Genomic DNA, 16,347 nt, shown 5'->3' with positions numbered 1-16,347 from the left:
CCAATAATACTTTTGTAAAAGATAAACATGTTAATGCAATCAATTAAAAAGTCGCATTTTTCCTACCATCAACATTCAGCTGTGTATTTGACAGATTGCTCAGGCGATAATAAGGTGTCAGCTTACGACATACTGCAAGTTTTAACACTAGCACATCGTCACTGTAGAGATTTTGAGAAGCGAGTGGGATGGCTGACATCAAATGAATCACTGTGAAAATCTCAGGGAGGTGTGACAGTGGCTCATATGGACTGCCCTCTGCTGCGTGAGAAGTGTTTAAAAACGTGTTGCACAATATTTGATCCGAGTAAGTACTTTGCATAGGTTAATACCGGTTAATACAAGCATGCTGTACTGATGTAAAAATATGCCTTTTTGCAAAAACATGTTTAAAAATATTTATTTTCAAATATTTCACAATATCCAGGTTGATTTATAAATAATTCAATATAACATCATTCATATCAAGATATTTTAGAATGTAAACTTAATTTGTTAATTTCTTTTTAAACAATGTTTAAGATATTTGTAAAGCTTATTTTGATGGTAAATACAGAAAGAAAACAAGCCATACAACTGCAACACAAAGAAGAACCTCACCTTCTCTAATAAGACACTTCATTATCTGTTACAAAATTACTTTAATTTTAAATCATTGAATTTACGTATATAATCTGAGACATATAAAATAAACAATTATATATATATTTTTTTAACTTTTACATTCTATTATACAACATTAAATGTTTGTTTCTGCATTCAGACTGAAGAAATGGCTGTGCACCGTTTCTGTTTTGTTCATGTTCAGGCAAATCTTACACAGAATGCAATAATCTCACTGCCCACGCTCATAAGTGTCAGTCACTATTAGAAAGTACAAGTATATGTGATTCAAATCACATGCCTTCAAAAACAATGACACTCAATGAAAAACAACATGAAAAAAGAAAGCACTCGAGTTGAAGAACAGAAGAAAAGGTGCTGTCAGGGAGACTAGGGAGAAAACAGTACCGTCAGAGCAGATGCATTATTTACAATCACACCTGTGAAGCAATACACTTTTTTTTACTGGGCGGCGCTTCCATCAACCACCTCGAAGCAGTATGATGATTTTGAGATCTTCTCTGAATGCGGATGGTAAACAACCTCAAGAGGAAATGTTACTGCATTTCTCTGAAAGGTTAAAGGTTACTGATAAAAGGAAAAGGAGTGTCTTCTTCCAGTGAATGAAAAACACATTAGTCATCTATAGCACCTCTGTGTTGCTGGTTGAGTTTAAATCAAATGGTCACTCACTCAACTTTTTCCATACCAAATGTGGGTGTGACTGAATACATAGAGTGAGACTGATGTACAATTGCACTTTTTCTTAAAAACCATTCGACAGAAATGGTAGAAATCTGTCATTGAAACTGAAAAAAAGCTAAATAAATGTGCAGGTTTACATTTTCTTGTTTTTGGCTGAGCTACCAGACCACACGGCTGCAGCCTGACTCCCATAGTGTCTGACATTCTGTTTGCCGGGGACACAAAGATCCTTCATTTAATATTTTCTCAGGGTGAACATGTGAGTTACTGCCTTTTGTTTGGGAAAAAATACCACTCTTCACCAAATTCCCACTAAACATATCTGATACCTTCAAGAGCTGATAAACGGAATGTTAGGACATTTTCATTAAAAAAAATACTTCCATATAATTATCATAGTACAATTGCTTATTAAACACCTCCAACACCTTATATATATACACACACAATCCTGTATAAATTAACATTCTTCTTCAAATTGACATTGCACATAGGAAAGTGTAAGTGGGCACAGGAGTTCTGCAGCACCAGTCCTGAAGGGATCTGATGACGCAGCTTAAATGTGTACAGCTGAGAGCAAACTGCTGTTTTGAGCATGAAGGGCTGCTTTTATAAAGTGTAGCACAAGTTCCACAGGAAACACTGAGTCATTATAAACAGTTTTTCCTGATTTAAAGAAATATTTTTAAATGTAAACCATGAAATCAGACTCTGGCAGTTTGTATATGTTGTTACAAATTCTCTGATTGTCATTAACAGAAAGATGAACCAGGTTCTTTAGTGCGTCTTCTTCCTTTACGTCTGCGTATCAGGCTTCGACAGTACACCTCTATTTGTACAACTGTCATCTCGCCATTACTGCAGGCAGCGCTTTGAGATGACTGTTATCTTTCTCTCACATTTATATTTAAAATGATGATTGATACCAATGAGCAGTTTCAAGAGCTGATTAGTAGTTTTACCAACAAATCTTTCAGAATATGACAGAAAGATAGCCATACAAAAAGCACAGTATGTAAAGAACAAGTAGCTGGTATCTTAAAATACTGACAAATAACTTACATTTACAGTTGAATAAACAATGGTAAAATAATGTCAAATGTATGTGTTGTTTGTTAATGCTGCCTCTGTATGATACAATAATGCATTGGAGGTTTCTGTAATAATTTGTTCGCACTATTTTCAGTTTTTGATGAGATCACTTTCAGAGTAGGATGCGATTTAAAAAGGTAATTTGGTCATGATCACAGTTTACATTTAGTGACTTCTCAGATGGCCATTTAAATCAGACAAAATGAACAGAAAACAACAGGAATGCCGAAGAAACAAGGTGATATAGTGTTCACAATTATCAACATAGCAGGCAAGATGGCTACCAAAGTTTCTCACTATTTCCAATATATTTAAATCACCAGGCTTTCACTTTGTTGTAAAGCCACACAGGTCAGTGGACTGTTCTGACATGAACCCAGATGGTGCGAGACATTAGGACCAGCGTTGACCCTTCAATACCCAAATAAACACATAAAATCATCTTAAACCTTTTTGTATAAAACTAGTTTCTTAATATATATTTTTCAAAAATATATTAAATAAATAAAAGTGATTTAAGGGTTTCAGTAAATAGTTAAATGAATCTTATGTGTTACTATAAGTGTTTAGATTTAAAGGTTGCAAAAAGCATCCAATATATATATATATATATTTGTTATATATGTTAAAAATCTAGATGTCTTTTGTTTTATCTGATGCAGAAAATAATAAACTTTGATCTACGAAAATATAACTTTGTATTCCAAATGACACAACCATCAAACCGCAGTATGGGCGGACCATGGGTAAAGGCACAAATATTTCCCCTCTGGTATAGGACTGTTATTCTTCTACGAAGATAAGGGGCGGGACAGTTTTACGATCCCGCTTTCAGTACCAGATTGAGGGTTCAAAAATCTAGATCTTTCGAAATGATCAAAGAATATTCCTCACTGCTGCATTTGCGTGACATGAACAGTAAATCGTTGTTTTGTGGACAGAATGGGAGAAACTTCTGTTATCTGCCAACTAAATGATGACACTATAAGATTGTACGTCTTGGGAGGGGCGTCGAGCCATTATTAGTGAGGAAAAAAGAATATTAATTCATGGGCAAAAATAAATATTCTACCTTTAGGAAGGAGGACAGTACCACAATGCAAAGAGACATTTAGAACTCTCTTTTACATTGAAACATGTGACAGTGACGTCTTCTTGAGAGCTTTGATAGTCCGCTTGATTCAATAGTTCCACTTTTGACTGACTCCAGGCCACAGATGAAGGTCCAGACCCTCAGCCTCTCCTCAGAGCCCGCAGGTAACGTCGGGTCAGTGCTCCTCTGCCTCTGGCTTCCACTGACCGACCTCCACTGAACACCAACAGTAAGGAGCAAAACGTTCCACTTTCAGGCGTTTCTTTCCACAGAACTCGACTTCTAATGCCACGACGTTCTGCTGCCCGCACTGCGGCAACCCAGAGTTGAGATCTCAGCGCTCTGAACGCGGTGCACTGCGTTACCGAGTCAGCATATTTCTGAAGTCTGACACACTGCTAGTCTGGTTCTGGGAGTGTTGATATTGCATCTGTTGCACCTGTTGCTGTTGTGCCTGCGGGAGCTGCTGAGTTTGATGCTGCTGGATGTATCCCACAGTGCTTTGCTGTGGGACATTAGTGGTGTGTAAGAACGCTGGAGTTGATCCGCCGTGAACCAGACCTTGAGCCATCTGCGGACACACAAGAGAATAGGAGTCTTTGTTGAAGTGTTGGCAATCTTATCCTTACCCAACGTGCATAATAGGTTTTTATAGTGTACACTTTTTGGGAGGAATTAGTGACTTCTAAAGAAATAAACACATAAACACTGCGTCCAGGAAGAACTACTGAATTAAATGTTATTACCTCTGTCACTAACTCCCCTTCACCCATTAGTAGAATAGCCCTAGGTGAGCAGAGTGTCCCAAAGTAAACCATATATTACAGGCTGTATATACAGCCAGGTCAACAATCATCATATATTATATCCATTATTTTGTGGGCAATGAGGTCATAAATTACAGTGAAAAACAATCATATCTCTTTTTGAAAACCTCAATAGAAGGTTCATATTGAGAAGAAGTTACATTTGGTACAGCCCTAACTTTTATGTAACCACTCAGACAGTAAATCTTAAGAAATGATGACACTAGTTCTGGGTTATGAAAAGTTTAGACACAAAAGACCCTTCATTGCTCCCATAAAAAATGAAGGACACACTCCTCTCAGCAAGAAGAACAAATAGGCCTACATTACACACATACACTCCAAATATATGATTGACATTTGAATAAAAGACTATTCAGGTTTTTTTTTCAAGGCTGGTGACCTGTTTTGTTCCTTTTGGACAAAGACGATAAATAAGTCTTTAGAAATGTTTTAATTAACCCTGATGAATTTTAGAAAACATCACAACTTTGATTCAAAGCCGAGGTTAAGTACGATTGAAAATAACACAGATCTCTGGCCTAACAGCCTGTGGGATTTACACAGTAGCTTGTTGCTATGGTAACTAGGGATTCAGATGCAGTGTAATGCCTGAAATGATCCTAAATCAGTAAATATAAAGATGTGGTTAATCAAGCTGTGTAACGTAATGCTACAATCCATCACATAATGACTCAGAGTTAAAGTCTAGAAAACCTCAGATTAGCAATTAGCAAACAGCAGATGATTTTGTACCTGAAAGAACTGCTGGGGCTGCTGAAGCTGCAGGGAGTGCTGAGACGCCTGAGGCTGCGTCTGATAACCCGACTGGGACTGGTTTGTGATGAAACCGTTGGGTGGGATCATTATGGGGGATGTGAAGCAGGGGGAGGGCACGAGGACGGCGTTGCAGTTGACCTGTTGCATGGAGAACGAAGGGGCGATGATCTGCTGCTCCAAGGTGTATCTGTGCAGAGGGCAGAAAGAAAAAATTAGGCACAATACGAAATGACACCACAGAGACAAACAGGTGAACGTGTGTGTGTGTGTGTGTGTGTGTGTGTGTGTGTGTGTGTGTGTGTGTGTGTGTGTGTGTGTGTGTGTGTGTGTGTGTGTGTGTGTGTGTGTGTGTGTGTGTGTGTGTGTGTGTGTGTGTGTGTGTGTGTGTGTGTGTGTGTGTGTGTGTGTGTGTGTGTGTGTGTGTGTGTGTGTGTGTGTGTGTGTGTGTGTGCGTGTGAGAGAGAGCAGGGTAATGAAACATTTCTCACATGGTTTGGGAGATGCCCATGTTGCACTGGGAAGGCTGCGTGGTAACACTGCTCGTGGGAACCAGCGTCTGCATTGGCTGGTTGAGTAGCATGCTGCAGGGAAATAAAATGTGTTACTGGAAAAACTAAATCTGTTCTGTGAGAAAAAAAAAGCAAGTGAGAGAAAATCTTAAACAGAGTTCTTTCCTGTATAGAAGTTTAACACAATGTCATCTATGAAAGACTGTAGGTGTTTCTTTTCTTTTTGTCAGGATAAGTTCTCTAAGTTTAAATCTATGTTGGCCACTAGAGGCACCACTACCCCATGTTCTAAATAGGATTCAAAACATTCCTGTTTTTTTCCAGATGTGTTTAAACCACATATCCAGAGGTTTAAACGCACAGTACATTAATAGTGTGTTAGCAAGTAATGTGACATTACTCTCATGTCTTTATTTTGGCTGAAATGTGTTTTTATTCTTCCTGATCTTCTGTGTTCAGTCTTGTTTAGAACATGGGGTAATTGTGCACTACTGCCTCTTGTGGCCGGCAGGAGTATTACAACAACAAACACAAAATGGAAAAAAGTTATCCTTCCAAAAACATTTTGTGACATTTTGACAATGAAAAAAAATAATAAAAGAAAATAATGGATCACTACAATAGCTCACTTGCCTCTCAGGGCAGGGAATCACAACACATACAATACGGAGTTTAACAGTTGAAGGCCACTATTGATAAAACTGACTTCATATTAGTAATGTCCCTTCTGTCTGTCATACTGTGGTTTTGAGTGGGCTGAATTTCACATTTCTCTTACCGAAGTTGTCCTTCTTGGTTGAACTCGCCGTCTGTTTGTCTTTGGTTGGCATCCTGCAGAGAGCGCGTGTTGGTCTGAGAGAACATCATGGGGTTGCTGTAGAAGGGCATGGTCACACTGGGGTTGGTCTGCACAGGCATGCTCACCAGCTGGGTCTGCCCGCTGCACGCAATCCTCTGCTGCACCTACGAGTAAACACAGGAAGCTCAGCATTCAGAAAACAATGACATTACCACCTGTTGTGATGCGTATATCTTTTAATAATTGATTGATATTAGCAGCTGAATCCATAAACTGCCTTCTGCTGTGTTGTGAGCACTGAAGTAGGCCATGAGTCGTTAGCTGCTAATGACTGAAGGTACATTGGTGAATCAATATTATCCTCTTAACATGAGAGAATACATTTTCAGACAGCTGTGTTTGGACTTGTTTCCCTCGTGTAGCTCTGTACCTGTATTGACGGTGAGCTGTTCTCTCTCTGGAGTGAGTGAGGGGATGACCTGTGGGTCCTGCTGGACGATGGTTTTGAGTGGCCTGAGCGCTGCCTGATCACACCTGACTGGTTCTGGTTCTGGTTCTGCTGCTGCTGCTGCTGCTGCTGCTGCTGGGCCTGGCCAAAGTCATTGTGGGAAGGCTGCTGTAACAACACCTTACACACAAACAAAACATATTAATCTACCCTTCATTTACTTATGTTTTTAGTTTGAAGTTGGATCGGAAGTTACTTCTTATTTATTCTTTCAAATCTGATGTCGCAGGCAACGAGATTTGACATTGTGTCTTAATGATAGGAGAAACACTACAACATTCCCAGATTGTGCCCTCTGGGCAGGTCATTGAGGATGTGTAATGATTACATGTAGCTGAATTGGTATGTGATTGCTTCTTGGCCTGACTATTCAGTGGTTAGCTTACAATAAGGTGTTGTAATCTTTGTGGGAGTGTTACCTGGATATTAGCGAGGTGAAGCTTCTCTTTAATGTCATGCAGCTCCTGCTGCTGCGTCTGAATGTCGGCTTGCAGAATGCGCGTCCTTTCCTCCAGCTGCTCCTTCAGCTGGTTCATCACACAGACCTGAGGCTGTGGCGGTGGCGGGTACATGGGCGACGGCGGCTGCTGCTGCTGCTGCTGCTGCTGTGGCTGCGTTTGCTGTGGCTGCGTTTGCTGTTGCGGTTGCAAAGAAATGATCACAAAAGGAAATTGGAACAGTAATGAGAAAAGCCTGGCCTTTTCCTCTTAAACTTGATCTGTGATCCTCTTTTCCCATTAAATGTAGCAAATGCGGAGATAATCATTTAGTATGAGTCATATAAGGGCTAGCTCTTGGTATTCTTCGTATATATTCCCTGAAATTGGTTTTATAAATAAAAAATGCCATAGGTGCGCAACATGTGGAAAAGCAAAAAACACTTTCCAGTAAAAAATTATTGTAATTTGTTCTGTTTTCGTAAACTCTCTCCAACTTGGTTTAATAACACAATATAACCCCAAGTATATAGGGCCTGGAGGCACAAGCAATGGGTGAAACTATCAGGAGCAGCAGTCATAACAATAAGATATTGTGAACAAACAGAGCAGGGGAATTAGTCTAAACACTAACCAGGGTGGAGTGCTTGCTGCGGGTAGGGGAAAGGGGGAGATTCATTTGGGGAGCGATGTCGAATGAGTTTTGTCTTTGTGTCAAATTCTACAGGGAAAACGACAAAGGGTTACAATTTAGCACATGTCATTATCTGAGCATTTGTTTTCCCAATGACAATTTTTTTCTGAGACAGACGGAGACACGTAAACTGACCTTTGAACTACTAGGTTTGAACTTGGACGAGGTCTTCTCTGTGCCGATGGAAGCAGACTGCCATGACGGCGTGCACGCCTCCGTGTAGGAGTTAGCTGTTGAAGAAGAGACAGGTCAACTCTGAACACACTTTGATAACAGTAGACTGAGGACATGTTCAGTTATATCAGAAGCACGATTTGTCTTTGTAGAATGACAGCTGATATCTTCATGTTCTGCTTGTTTTAGTGGAATACATACATTCTTTAAAGTCAGCATTAAAGTTCCCTTATTATACTGTTTTTCATCAATATATTATAGGTCTCAGATATATACAAAACATGTCTCTGAAGTGTTTGGCTCGGAATACCAAACAGATTAAGCATTGCAGCATCCCATAAACCCCTCTGTTTCAGCCCTGTTTCAAAAGTGCTGATTCTCTGGCCCAATCCCAAACCACGCCCTACGCCCTACACTTACACACTCCCCCTCCGTGACGGAGTGACACATGAGGCTCCCTCCTGTCAGATTTCCTGACGGACACACACAACGTAGAGACCGGTCTCAAGTCAGCACCGATGCAGACTCGCTGTTTGAGGGCTTGATAGCCCACTCCCACTCCACACCGCTCCACACTCCTTGGTTTGGAACAGCACTTAATGTGGCGGACCCTCCGCGCGAACGGAGGGGTAGTGTGTAGGGGTAGGGTGTAGGGGGCCGTTTGGGATTGGGCCTCTGTCTCAGGGCCGGTTCATTCATATCTTATTTTACCTAGTTAACATTTATTTATGCATTTTTTTTTTATTTCTCCAGTTTTAAACGATATTTTTGGTTTACTGTCCTATAGTAGGCCTATACATTGAAATGATTTCAAACCTGTTTATCCCAATAATTATAAAGGAGTGCCTTGTTTACATAAATTGTGATCAAAACGTTTGAGACCCACTGAGTGTCAGGAACTCAGGCACTCAGTAGGTAGGACCCAATTGCACGACCCGGGAGACAGAGGTAAAGTATTGGTAAGATACTTTATTTTTCCAAAAAACACGATGAACAAAAAATGGTCACTAACTAATCTCAGGATGAGATGACAAAAAATGAGACCAAAAGGAAAATCACTCACGTAGTGAGGAACAACACTTTTCTTGAGCACAAAAGAGCATAGACCTGACCATTGCAAGAGACAATACGAACTCACACTGAACACTGGGAGACAGGGGAATTTAAACACATGACAACAAGACACAGGTGAAACCAATCAGGGGTGGGGCTGGTGATGATGAGCACAGGAGACACACAAGGGGTACAGGTGAACACAATCAGACACACCAGGGAAACTAACGACAGGGGAAAAACACAGGAAGAAGGACCAAACAATATACAAGGAGGAAAACACCCATAACTGAGGTTACCTACTGTAACCCAGCTTCTATGAGTATTGGCGCAGCCCTCTAAGGCTATCGCTATTGGGTTTACCCTTCTGCGCCCCCGCGCAGTACTGAAAACACTTGTAGTCCACGCCCACCCGCTAGGTGGGCCCCACCCTCGGGCCTCCTTCCGGTATAAATAGGGAGGTTGCCCGGCGATCTGCTCCCATACAATATAACTTTTCTTCAGCTATTCGTAGAGCCAGTGGGGCCCAGCGCTTAGAGGGCTGCGCCAATACTCATAGAAGCTGGGTTACAGTAGGTAACCTCAGTTCTATTTCGTATATGGCTTCGCCCTCTAAGGCTATCGCTATTGGGTTAAGGGCGAAGCATGATGTAGTCTGCGCCCCACTGGGTCCGTCCAGCACTAGAAGCACAGACATACCTGCTTAATAACACCCCCCTGCCTGTTGTGCCATGCGTAATGGCACATCCCCGTCCCTGGAGCCAACATACCTGTTTCCCTGACGGGGTGAAGGCTGGGAACAATACATACCGACCGCTGTGAGAAAGTAGAGACGAAGGTCCCACCTTGTCCTGCGATCATAGAGGGGGAACAGCCGCTCTCTCCGTGTCAGCCAGGTAGGAGAGCTCTCAGCTGGATCCCTGACGTCACTCACTCTGACCAGGCACTCCCTACGAAGTGTGTCAGAGGAAGGGGAACGTCCCTCTCCTACGAGGGGAAAAAGGGCCGCTCTCTGTGTGCCGCGAGGCAGGAGAGAGGCGCACAGCTGGATCCCTGACGTCACTCACTCTGACAGGACACCCAGTACAGGGCGTGTCAGAGAGGAAAGGGAGACATCCCTCAAATAAAATTGAATAAATGAAAGGGGGAAGACCAAGATGCAGCCGTGCAAATATCTTCCACTGACATTCCTCCGCGCAACACCGAGGAGGAGGAAATTCCTCTGGTTGAGTGCGCTTTGATATTCTCCGGGGGCTCCACCCCAGAGGAGACATATGCCTGTGACACAGCCTCACACAGCCAGTGTGACAGCCGTTGTGTAGACAGAGGTTGCCCGATCGAGCGCTCTCTATAGTGCACAAACAGGCGCTGAGAACGGCGCAATGCCGCCGTGCGCGCCACATAGCAGACAGCGCGCGCACCGGGCAGAGGAGATGAGATGTTTCTTCTTCCTCCGACCTGTAAGGAGGGGGGAAGAAGCCAGCCAGGGTGATCACTCTTGACCTAAAAGAGTTGTGATGACCTTATAGGCATGAAGCCGGGTTAGGGCGTAAAACAGCTGAACTGCATCTCCATGGATCCGGAGACATGACGGAGCCACCGGGAGAGCAGACAGATCACCCTTTCCTCTGATAGAGCCAAAAGCAGTACTACTTTGGCTGAATACAGTTAAGGGCAACCTGATCAGGTTCAAATGGGGTTTTTCTTTAGTGCGCGTAACACCAAAGCCAAATCCCACTGAGGCGCCAGTGTGCGTGACACCGGCCTGAGTCTCCATACTCCTCGCATAGCACGGCTGCTGCGTTCTGCGAGCCCCTCGGTTAAATTCGCCGGAAATAACACTGTTCCTGGGATAACGGGAGTGTTTCTTGCATCCCATGGAACTGCTGGGGGGAGAGGCTTCTCTGTGATGTGCCGTAATGGTCGTCATGGTGACGTGCCACGCCCTCGCCGCTGCTGCCCGTGAAGCAAAAATCTGCGAGGGAGTTTCCACACGCTGCATTCCACTCTGTCTCTCATCATGAGGCGCGTACACGCCCAGAGGATGAGAGGTGTGTGTATGCTGTCCTCACGAGGCGTTATAACAGTGCTCGTGGATTTATTATGACCGTGTGTAAGGCATATCTGGGACAGAGGAATGCCTCGAGCTCTGCAGTTTATAAACCAATAGGTTAAAACAGCAGGCTTCTGCAGTGAATGAAGCACCTCTGGAGACTCCCCCTGTGGGGGAGACCCAGGGGAATCCCCCCCCGTGACCAGCTGACGCTAATGCCGAGCAGCTGCGTTATGGAGAGGGCTGTGTGGTTTGTGACACGCCGGAGGAGAGCTGTCAGTTTCTCACTCGCTGCCAGAGAGCGCTCTGCTGCTGGCTGAGTTTTTAATTCCACTCCAGATAACGTTTGTCTGAGAGGGAAGGGAACAGCTCTTCTTCCAACTTGTTATAAAACCCAGGCTTTGACAGATGCGATACGAGATGTACCGTCTGTAAAGCGACTTCCTCCCTGGAGCGAGCCAGCAACTAGCAGGTCGTCCAAAGGAAACCACCCTCTCATCCCTCCTCTGTGTAGCGGCTCCAGCCTTCTCTACACAAAAATGGGAGGAGCCAGGGAATATCCAAACGGCAGACGATTGTCTGGTCTGATATTCCCTGAAATGAGAAACCGCAGGAATTTCCTGTGTTTCGGGATGATGGGTACGTGGAAGTATGCATCCTTCAGGTGGAAGTGAACCAGTCGTCCTGGTGAACACATTCCAGCCCCTGTTTGATTGTCAGCATGTGAAATACTGACAGATCGAGGATGTCTCATTGCCCCAGTCTTTTTCGGGATTAGAAAAATAACGGGAGTGAAAACCCCTGATTTTCCTCCCTTTGAGGAAACCTGGAAATATCCTCTTTCAACAGGAGTTCCAGCAGCTCGGATTTGGAGCGCAAGACATAGCTTCTGGGAGGACAGGAGTGTTTCCTGTATCCCATTGAACTGTGGGGGGCTTTTTCGTCACCACGCTGCGGGGTGTGACACGTCGAAGGAGAGCTGTCAGCGTGTCCACTCCACTCTCTGCCGTGAGAGTCGTGCTCTCATGCGGGCTGAGTTCAATTCCACCCAGGTAAACAATACTCTGGGCTGGAATAGGACAGCTCTTTTCCCAATTTATCATGAAACCCAGCTTTGACAGATACAATATGAGTTGTACCGTCTGTAAAGCCGCTTCCTCCCTAGAGCGAGCCATGCAGCAGCAGGTCGTCCAGGTAAAAATAGTACTCTCATCCCTCCTCTGTGTAGCGGCTGCAACGCCGTCTCTACACACTTTGAAAAAGTACGGGGAGCCAGGGAATAGCCGAACGGCAGACGGTTGTACTGGTATGCTATTCCCTGGAATGAAAACCGCAGGAATTTCCTGTGTTGCGGAATGATGGGTACATGGAAGTATGCATCCTTTAGGTCTATAGAGGTGAACCAATCTCCCTGGTGAACACACTCTAGCACCTTTTTGACCGTCAGCATGTGAAAAGGCCTTTTCATTATTGCCTTGTTGAAAACTGACAGGTCGAGGATGGGTCTCATTCCCCCTGTCTTTTTCGGGATAAGAAAATAGCGGGAGTAATACCCCTGATTTTCTTCCTCCTGGGGAACCCTGGAAATAGCCTCTTTCAACAGGAGTTCCCGTAGCTCTGCTTGGAGCGCAAGACACTGTTCACGGGATGTTAGGCATGTCACCTGTATCCCGTTGAACTGTGGGGGGGGAGGTGAACTGCAGGGTGTACCCTCTGCTGATCAGCCTGTGCATCCATCCGTCCATCAAACACATGCGCTGCCACGCCGAGAAACACTGACAGCGGGCGCGCATGCTCGAGATGTGTTGTGGTTGTCATGACGACGAGCCACGCCAGAGCCCTCGCCGCCGCTGCCCGTGAGGCACCCAAGGTGGGCTTAGAGCGAAAGGGCTGTGCGGAGGCCTCCACACGCTGCGTATCACTCCGCCTCGCATCATGAGGCGTGTACACGCTCAGAGGATGGGTGGAGGTGTGTACAGTAATATCCACATGAGGCGTTAACACTGCGCTCCTAGGCTTATTATGACCGTGTATAGGTGGCGTATCTCGGACAGAAGAATGCCGCGAGGTCTGTGGTTTAATAACCGAAGAGTCATAACCATCAGATCCCTGCAGCGAACCCTGCTGCCTACTAATCACCAGATTGAAGGCAGCTGGTGTAATTACTGTGCTCCGCAGCTTATTAATCGATAGATTAAATAGCGCAGGCTTTTGTACCGAACCCGGCTGGCTATTAACCGATAGGTCATGGCAGCTGGCTCACCGGCCAGAGTGGGGGATATGTGAAACACATTTGAAACTGATGACTCAGCCAACATGTTGGGAAATAATCTTCTTTTATTTTCCTCACACTGCCTCCCCAACCGTCAAGGCCGCTCTGCTTCCTCGGCGGCTCTCATGGAGCAGACGCCGAACGGGAGTACCTCACTCCCTTTTTACCCCCCCTCTCCTGGTGGGGGGGCGGAGGCCCCGTGAGGCAACCCAAGGTGGGCCTAGCGAAAAGGCTGTGAGGAGGCCTCCACACGTTGCATTCACTCCGCCTCTCATCATGATGCGCGTACACGCTCAGAGGATGGGTGGAGGTGTGTGCAGTGATAACCACATGAGGCGTTACCACGGCGCTCATGGCTTATTGTCACCGTGTGTAGGTGGCGTATCTCGGATAGAGGAATGCCGCGAGGTCTGTGGTTTAATAACCGAAAGTTATAACCACCAGAACCCTGCAGCGAATCATGCTGCCTACTAATCACCAGATTGAAGGCAGCTGGTGTAGTTACTGTGCTCCGCAGCTTATTAATCGATAGATTAAAATGCGCAGGCTTTTGTAACGAATCCTGCTGGCTATTAACCGATAGGTCATAGGCAGCTGGTTTACCCAGAGTGGGGGATATGTGAAACACATTTGAAACTGATGACTCAGCCAACATGTTGGAAAATAAGCTTCTTTTTATTTTCCTCACACTCCCTCCCAAACCGTCAAGGCCGCTCTGTCTCCTCGGCGGCTCTCATGGAGCAGACGCCGAACGGGAGTATCTCACTCCCTTTTTACCCCCCTCTGGTGGGGGCCCGTAGGTGCGGGACGGTGCCCTGGAGGTGTGGGCCGGTGCCCCGGCCGCCGCTGACGGACGATTCTGACGCCTCGGCTGCTGTTGCTGCTGGTGTCTGTCCGTCTGCCGCTGTGGCCGGGTTGGCTGCTGCTGCTGCCGCTGGTGTCGCTGCTGCTTCACCGCTGGCTGGAGCCAGCCGACGTGCTGGCGGATGTCCTCCGCCTGCTCCGATGCCGCCTTCATGGAATCAACCATGGCCAGGAACTGGGGCCCGCACAGCCCGTCCGAGCTGATCGGAGCGTCCAGTAAAACCTTCCTGGCTGGCTCTGTGACCGCTGCCTGCTGTAACCAGAGGTGACGCTGGATCTGTGTCATCCAGGCTGTAATCCTCGCCTGGGACACCGCCACGGCTGCGCACAGCGAGAGCGCCGTGCTGGCCGCCTTAGCGATCTCCTCCGCCTCCTCTGGAGCCACGGTGGTGTGTTCTGGATGGGCTCCTGCCCACCCCAGACGTCTTCCTCACCCGCAGCAGCTAGAGCGTCCGCCCTTCGCTTCCTGTCGGATGAAGGAAGACGCACACAGTGAGGACATGCGACCTGCTGGCTGAGAGCCGCGTCCGCGTGCTCTGGCCCCAGACAGGCTGCGCATATCGGATGCAAATCGTAGCTCATAATGTAGCCCGTATTGCACGAAGGGCACATACGGACACACTCTTTATTGCTCATGATGTTGCTTTTCTCGTGCTTCAGTAAACTGCTGGTTGCTGAAGAAAAGAGGGAGCAGATCGCCGGGCAACCTCCCTATTTATACCGGAAGGAGGCCCGAGGGTGGGGCCCACCTAGCGGGTGGGGCCCACCTAGCGGGTGGGCGTGGACTACAAGTGTTTTCAGTACTGCGCGGGGGCGCAGAAGGGTAAACCCAATAGCGATAGCCTTAGAGGGCGAAGCCATATACGAAATAGAACCAGACATACAAAACTACAACTGTGACATAACATGAGAATCCTGACACTGAGATAACTTAGACTAAAGTTAACTAAACACTCAGAGTCCTTTACCTCACTGAGCCAGTCTGACAGGAGAGCTCTCCTCCACCCTGGTTGTAGAAACATCTACTTCTTAAATCCGTTAGAGCAGCTAGCACCAGATGCTAATAACAACAGCGCCGGTACCGGTGCACCCTCTCTCTCTCTCTCTCTCCCTCCCTCCCTCCCGCGCTCGCTCGCACTTTGGCTGTGAGCTGCGGGCGCCTGATAAGCCAACATCCCCCACTTTCATCACTTACAGCGCCCATCGTACAGGGCAAATTAAACGTGTAACCGGGGTGAAAAGGGTGTTACATTTACTTAATTATGAATATTGTTACATCTAGGCCGAAAATTAGGATTAGCACTGTTACAACCCGGCTCGTGGGCTGTAACATAAAGCAGGGAGGCGCCCCCCCCAGATCTGGTGCCCTAGGCGACCGCCTATGTCACCTATGCCAAAAACCGGCCCTGCTCTGTCTGTTACTTTAGATGAAAATAAGGAGCCACTCCCCACGCCCCTCCGCGAGGTATTTGGTTAGATTCAGGTGATAAGGTGGGGGGGTGTTACCTTGGTTGGTGATTGGCTAATTGGCTAAAGTGGCCAAAATCTAATCAGCTCATTTTCAGACAGGTTTTTATATAAATGGATCAAAAAGTGAGCAAATATTTTTTCCTGAAACTTTCAGAATCTCTTTACACAGAGGGGACACATGTTTATGTATAAAAGACATGAAAAAGTGGATTTTGCATAATGGGTGACCCTGACAAAAGTGGAAACAGGATATTATGTATCCTCTTTAAAAAGGGACTGTCGATTCCTCCTTTGAAGAGGCACTATGGTCAAGGCAGAACATCTTGTATAATGCATTTCCTTTTGTGGTTTAATAAGTAACAACACTGCTCATTCATAATTTATTTGATCCTAGTCGGCCAGAAAAGAGAAGCGAAGAAAAACCATCTCCATGAA

The 16,347-nt window shown here is 45.7% G+C and overlaps 1 protein-coding gene across 2 annotated transcripts in view; it reads right to left on the bottom strand.

Moving 5' to 3' along the window:
• Window positions 1–621: 621 nt before the first annotated feature.
• The window catches only part of npas2 (neuronal PAS domain protein 2), a 76,956-nt gene continuing 61,230 nt past the window's right edge, over window positions 622–16,347 (bottom strand). For both annotated transcript variants that reach the window (XM_034204088.1, XM_034204087.1), the window contains exons 15-22: window positions 8,162–8,256; window positions 7,967–8,053; window positions 7,315–7,530; window positions 6,818–7,015; window positions 6,367–6,551; window positions 5,568–5,660; window positions 5,056–5,266; window positions 622–4,064 (exon numbers count right to left, since the gene is read on the bottom strand). In XM_034204088.1, coding sequence (XP_034059979.1) covers window positions 3,855–4,064; window positions 5,056–5,266; window positions 5,568–5,660; window positions 6,367–6,551; window positions 6,818–7,015; window positions 7,315–7,530; window positions 7,967–8,053; window positions 8,162–8,256 — 1,295 coding nt within the window. In that variant the 3' untranslated portion in view covers window positions 622–3,854. The remainder of the gene's footprint in view (window positions 4,065–5,055; window positions 5,267–5,567; window positions 5,661–6,366; window positions 6,552–6,817; window positions 7,016–7,314; window positions 7,531–7,966; window positions 8,054–8,161; window positions 8,257–16,347) is intronic.

The sequence above is a fragment of the Gymnodraco acuticeps genome, unplaced genomic scaffold (genome assembly GCF_902827175.1).
Source record: "Gymnodraco acuticeps unplaced genomic scaffold, fGymAcu1.1, whole genome shotgun sequence".
NCBI classification, from domain to species: domain Eukaryota; kingdom Metazoa; phylum Chordata; class Actinopteri; order Perciformes; family Bathydraconidae; genus Gymnodraco; species Gymnodraco acuticeps.
The sequence above is the reverse complement of the archived record's forward strand: the minus strand, read 5'-3'. Positions and strand labels throughout refer to the sequence as shown.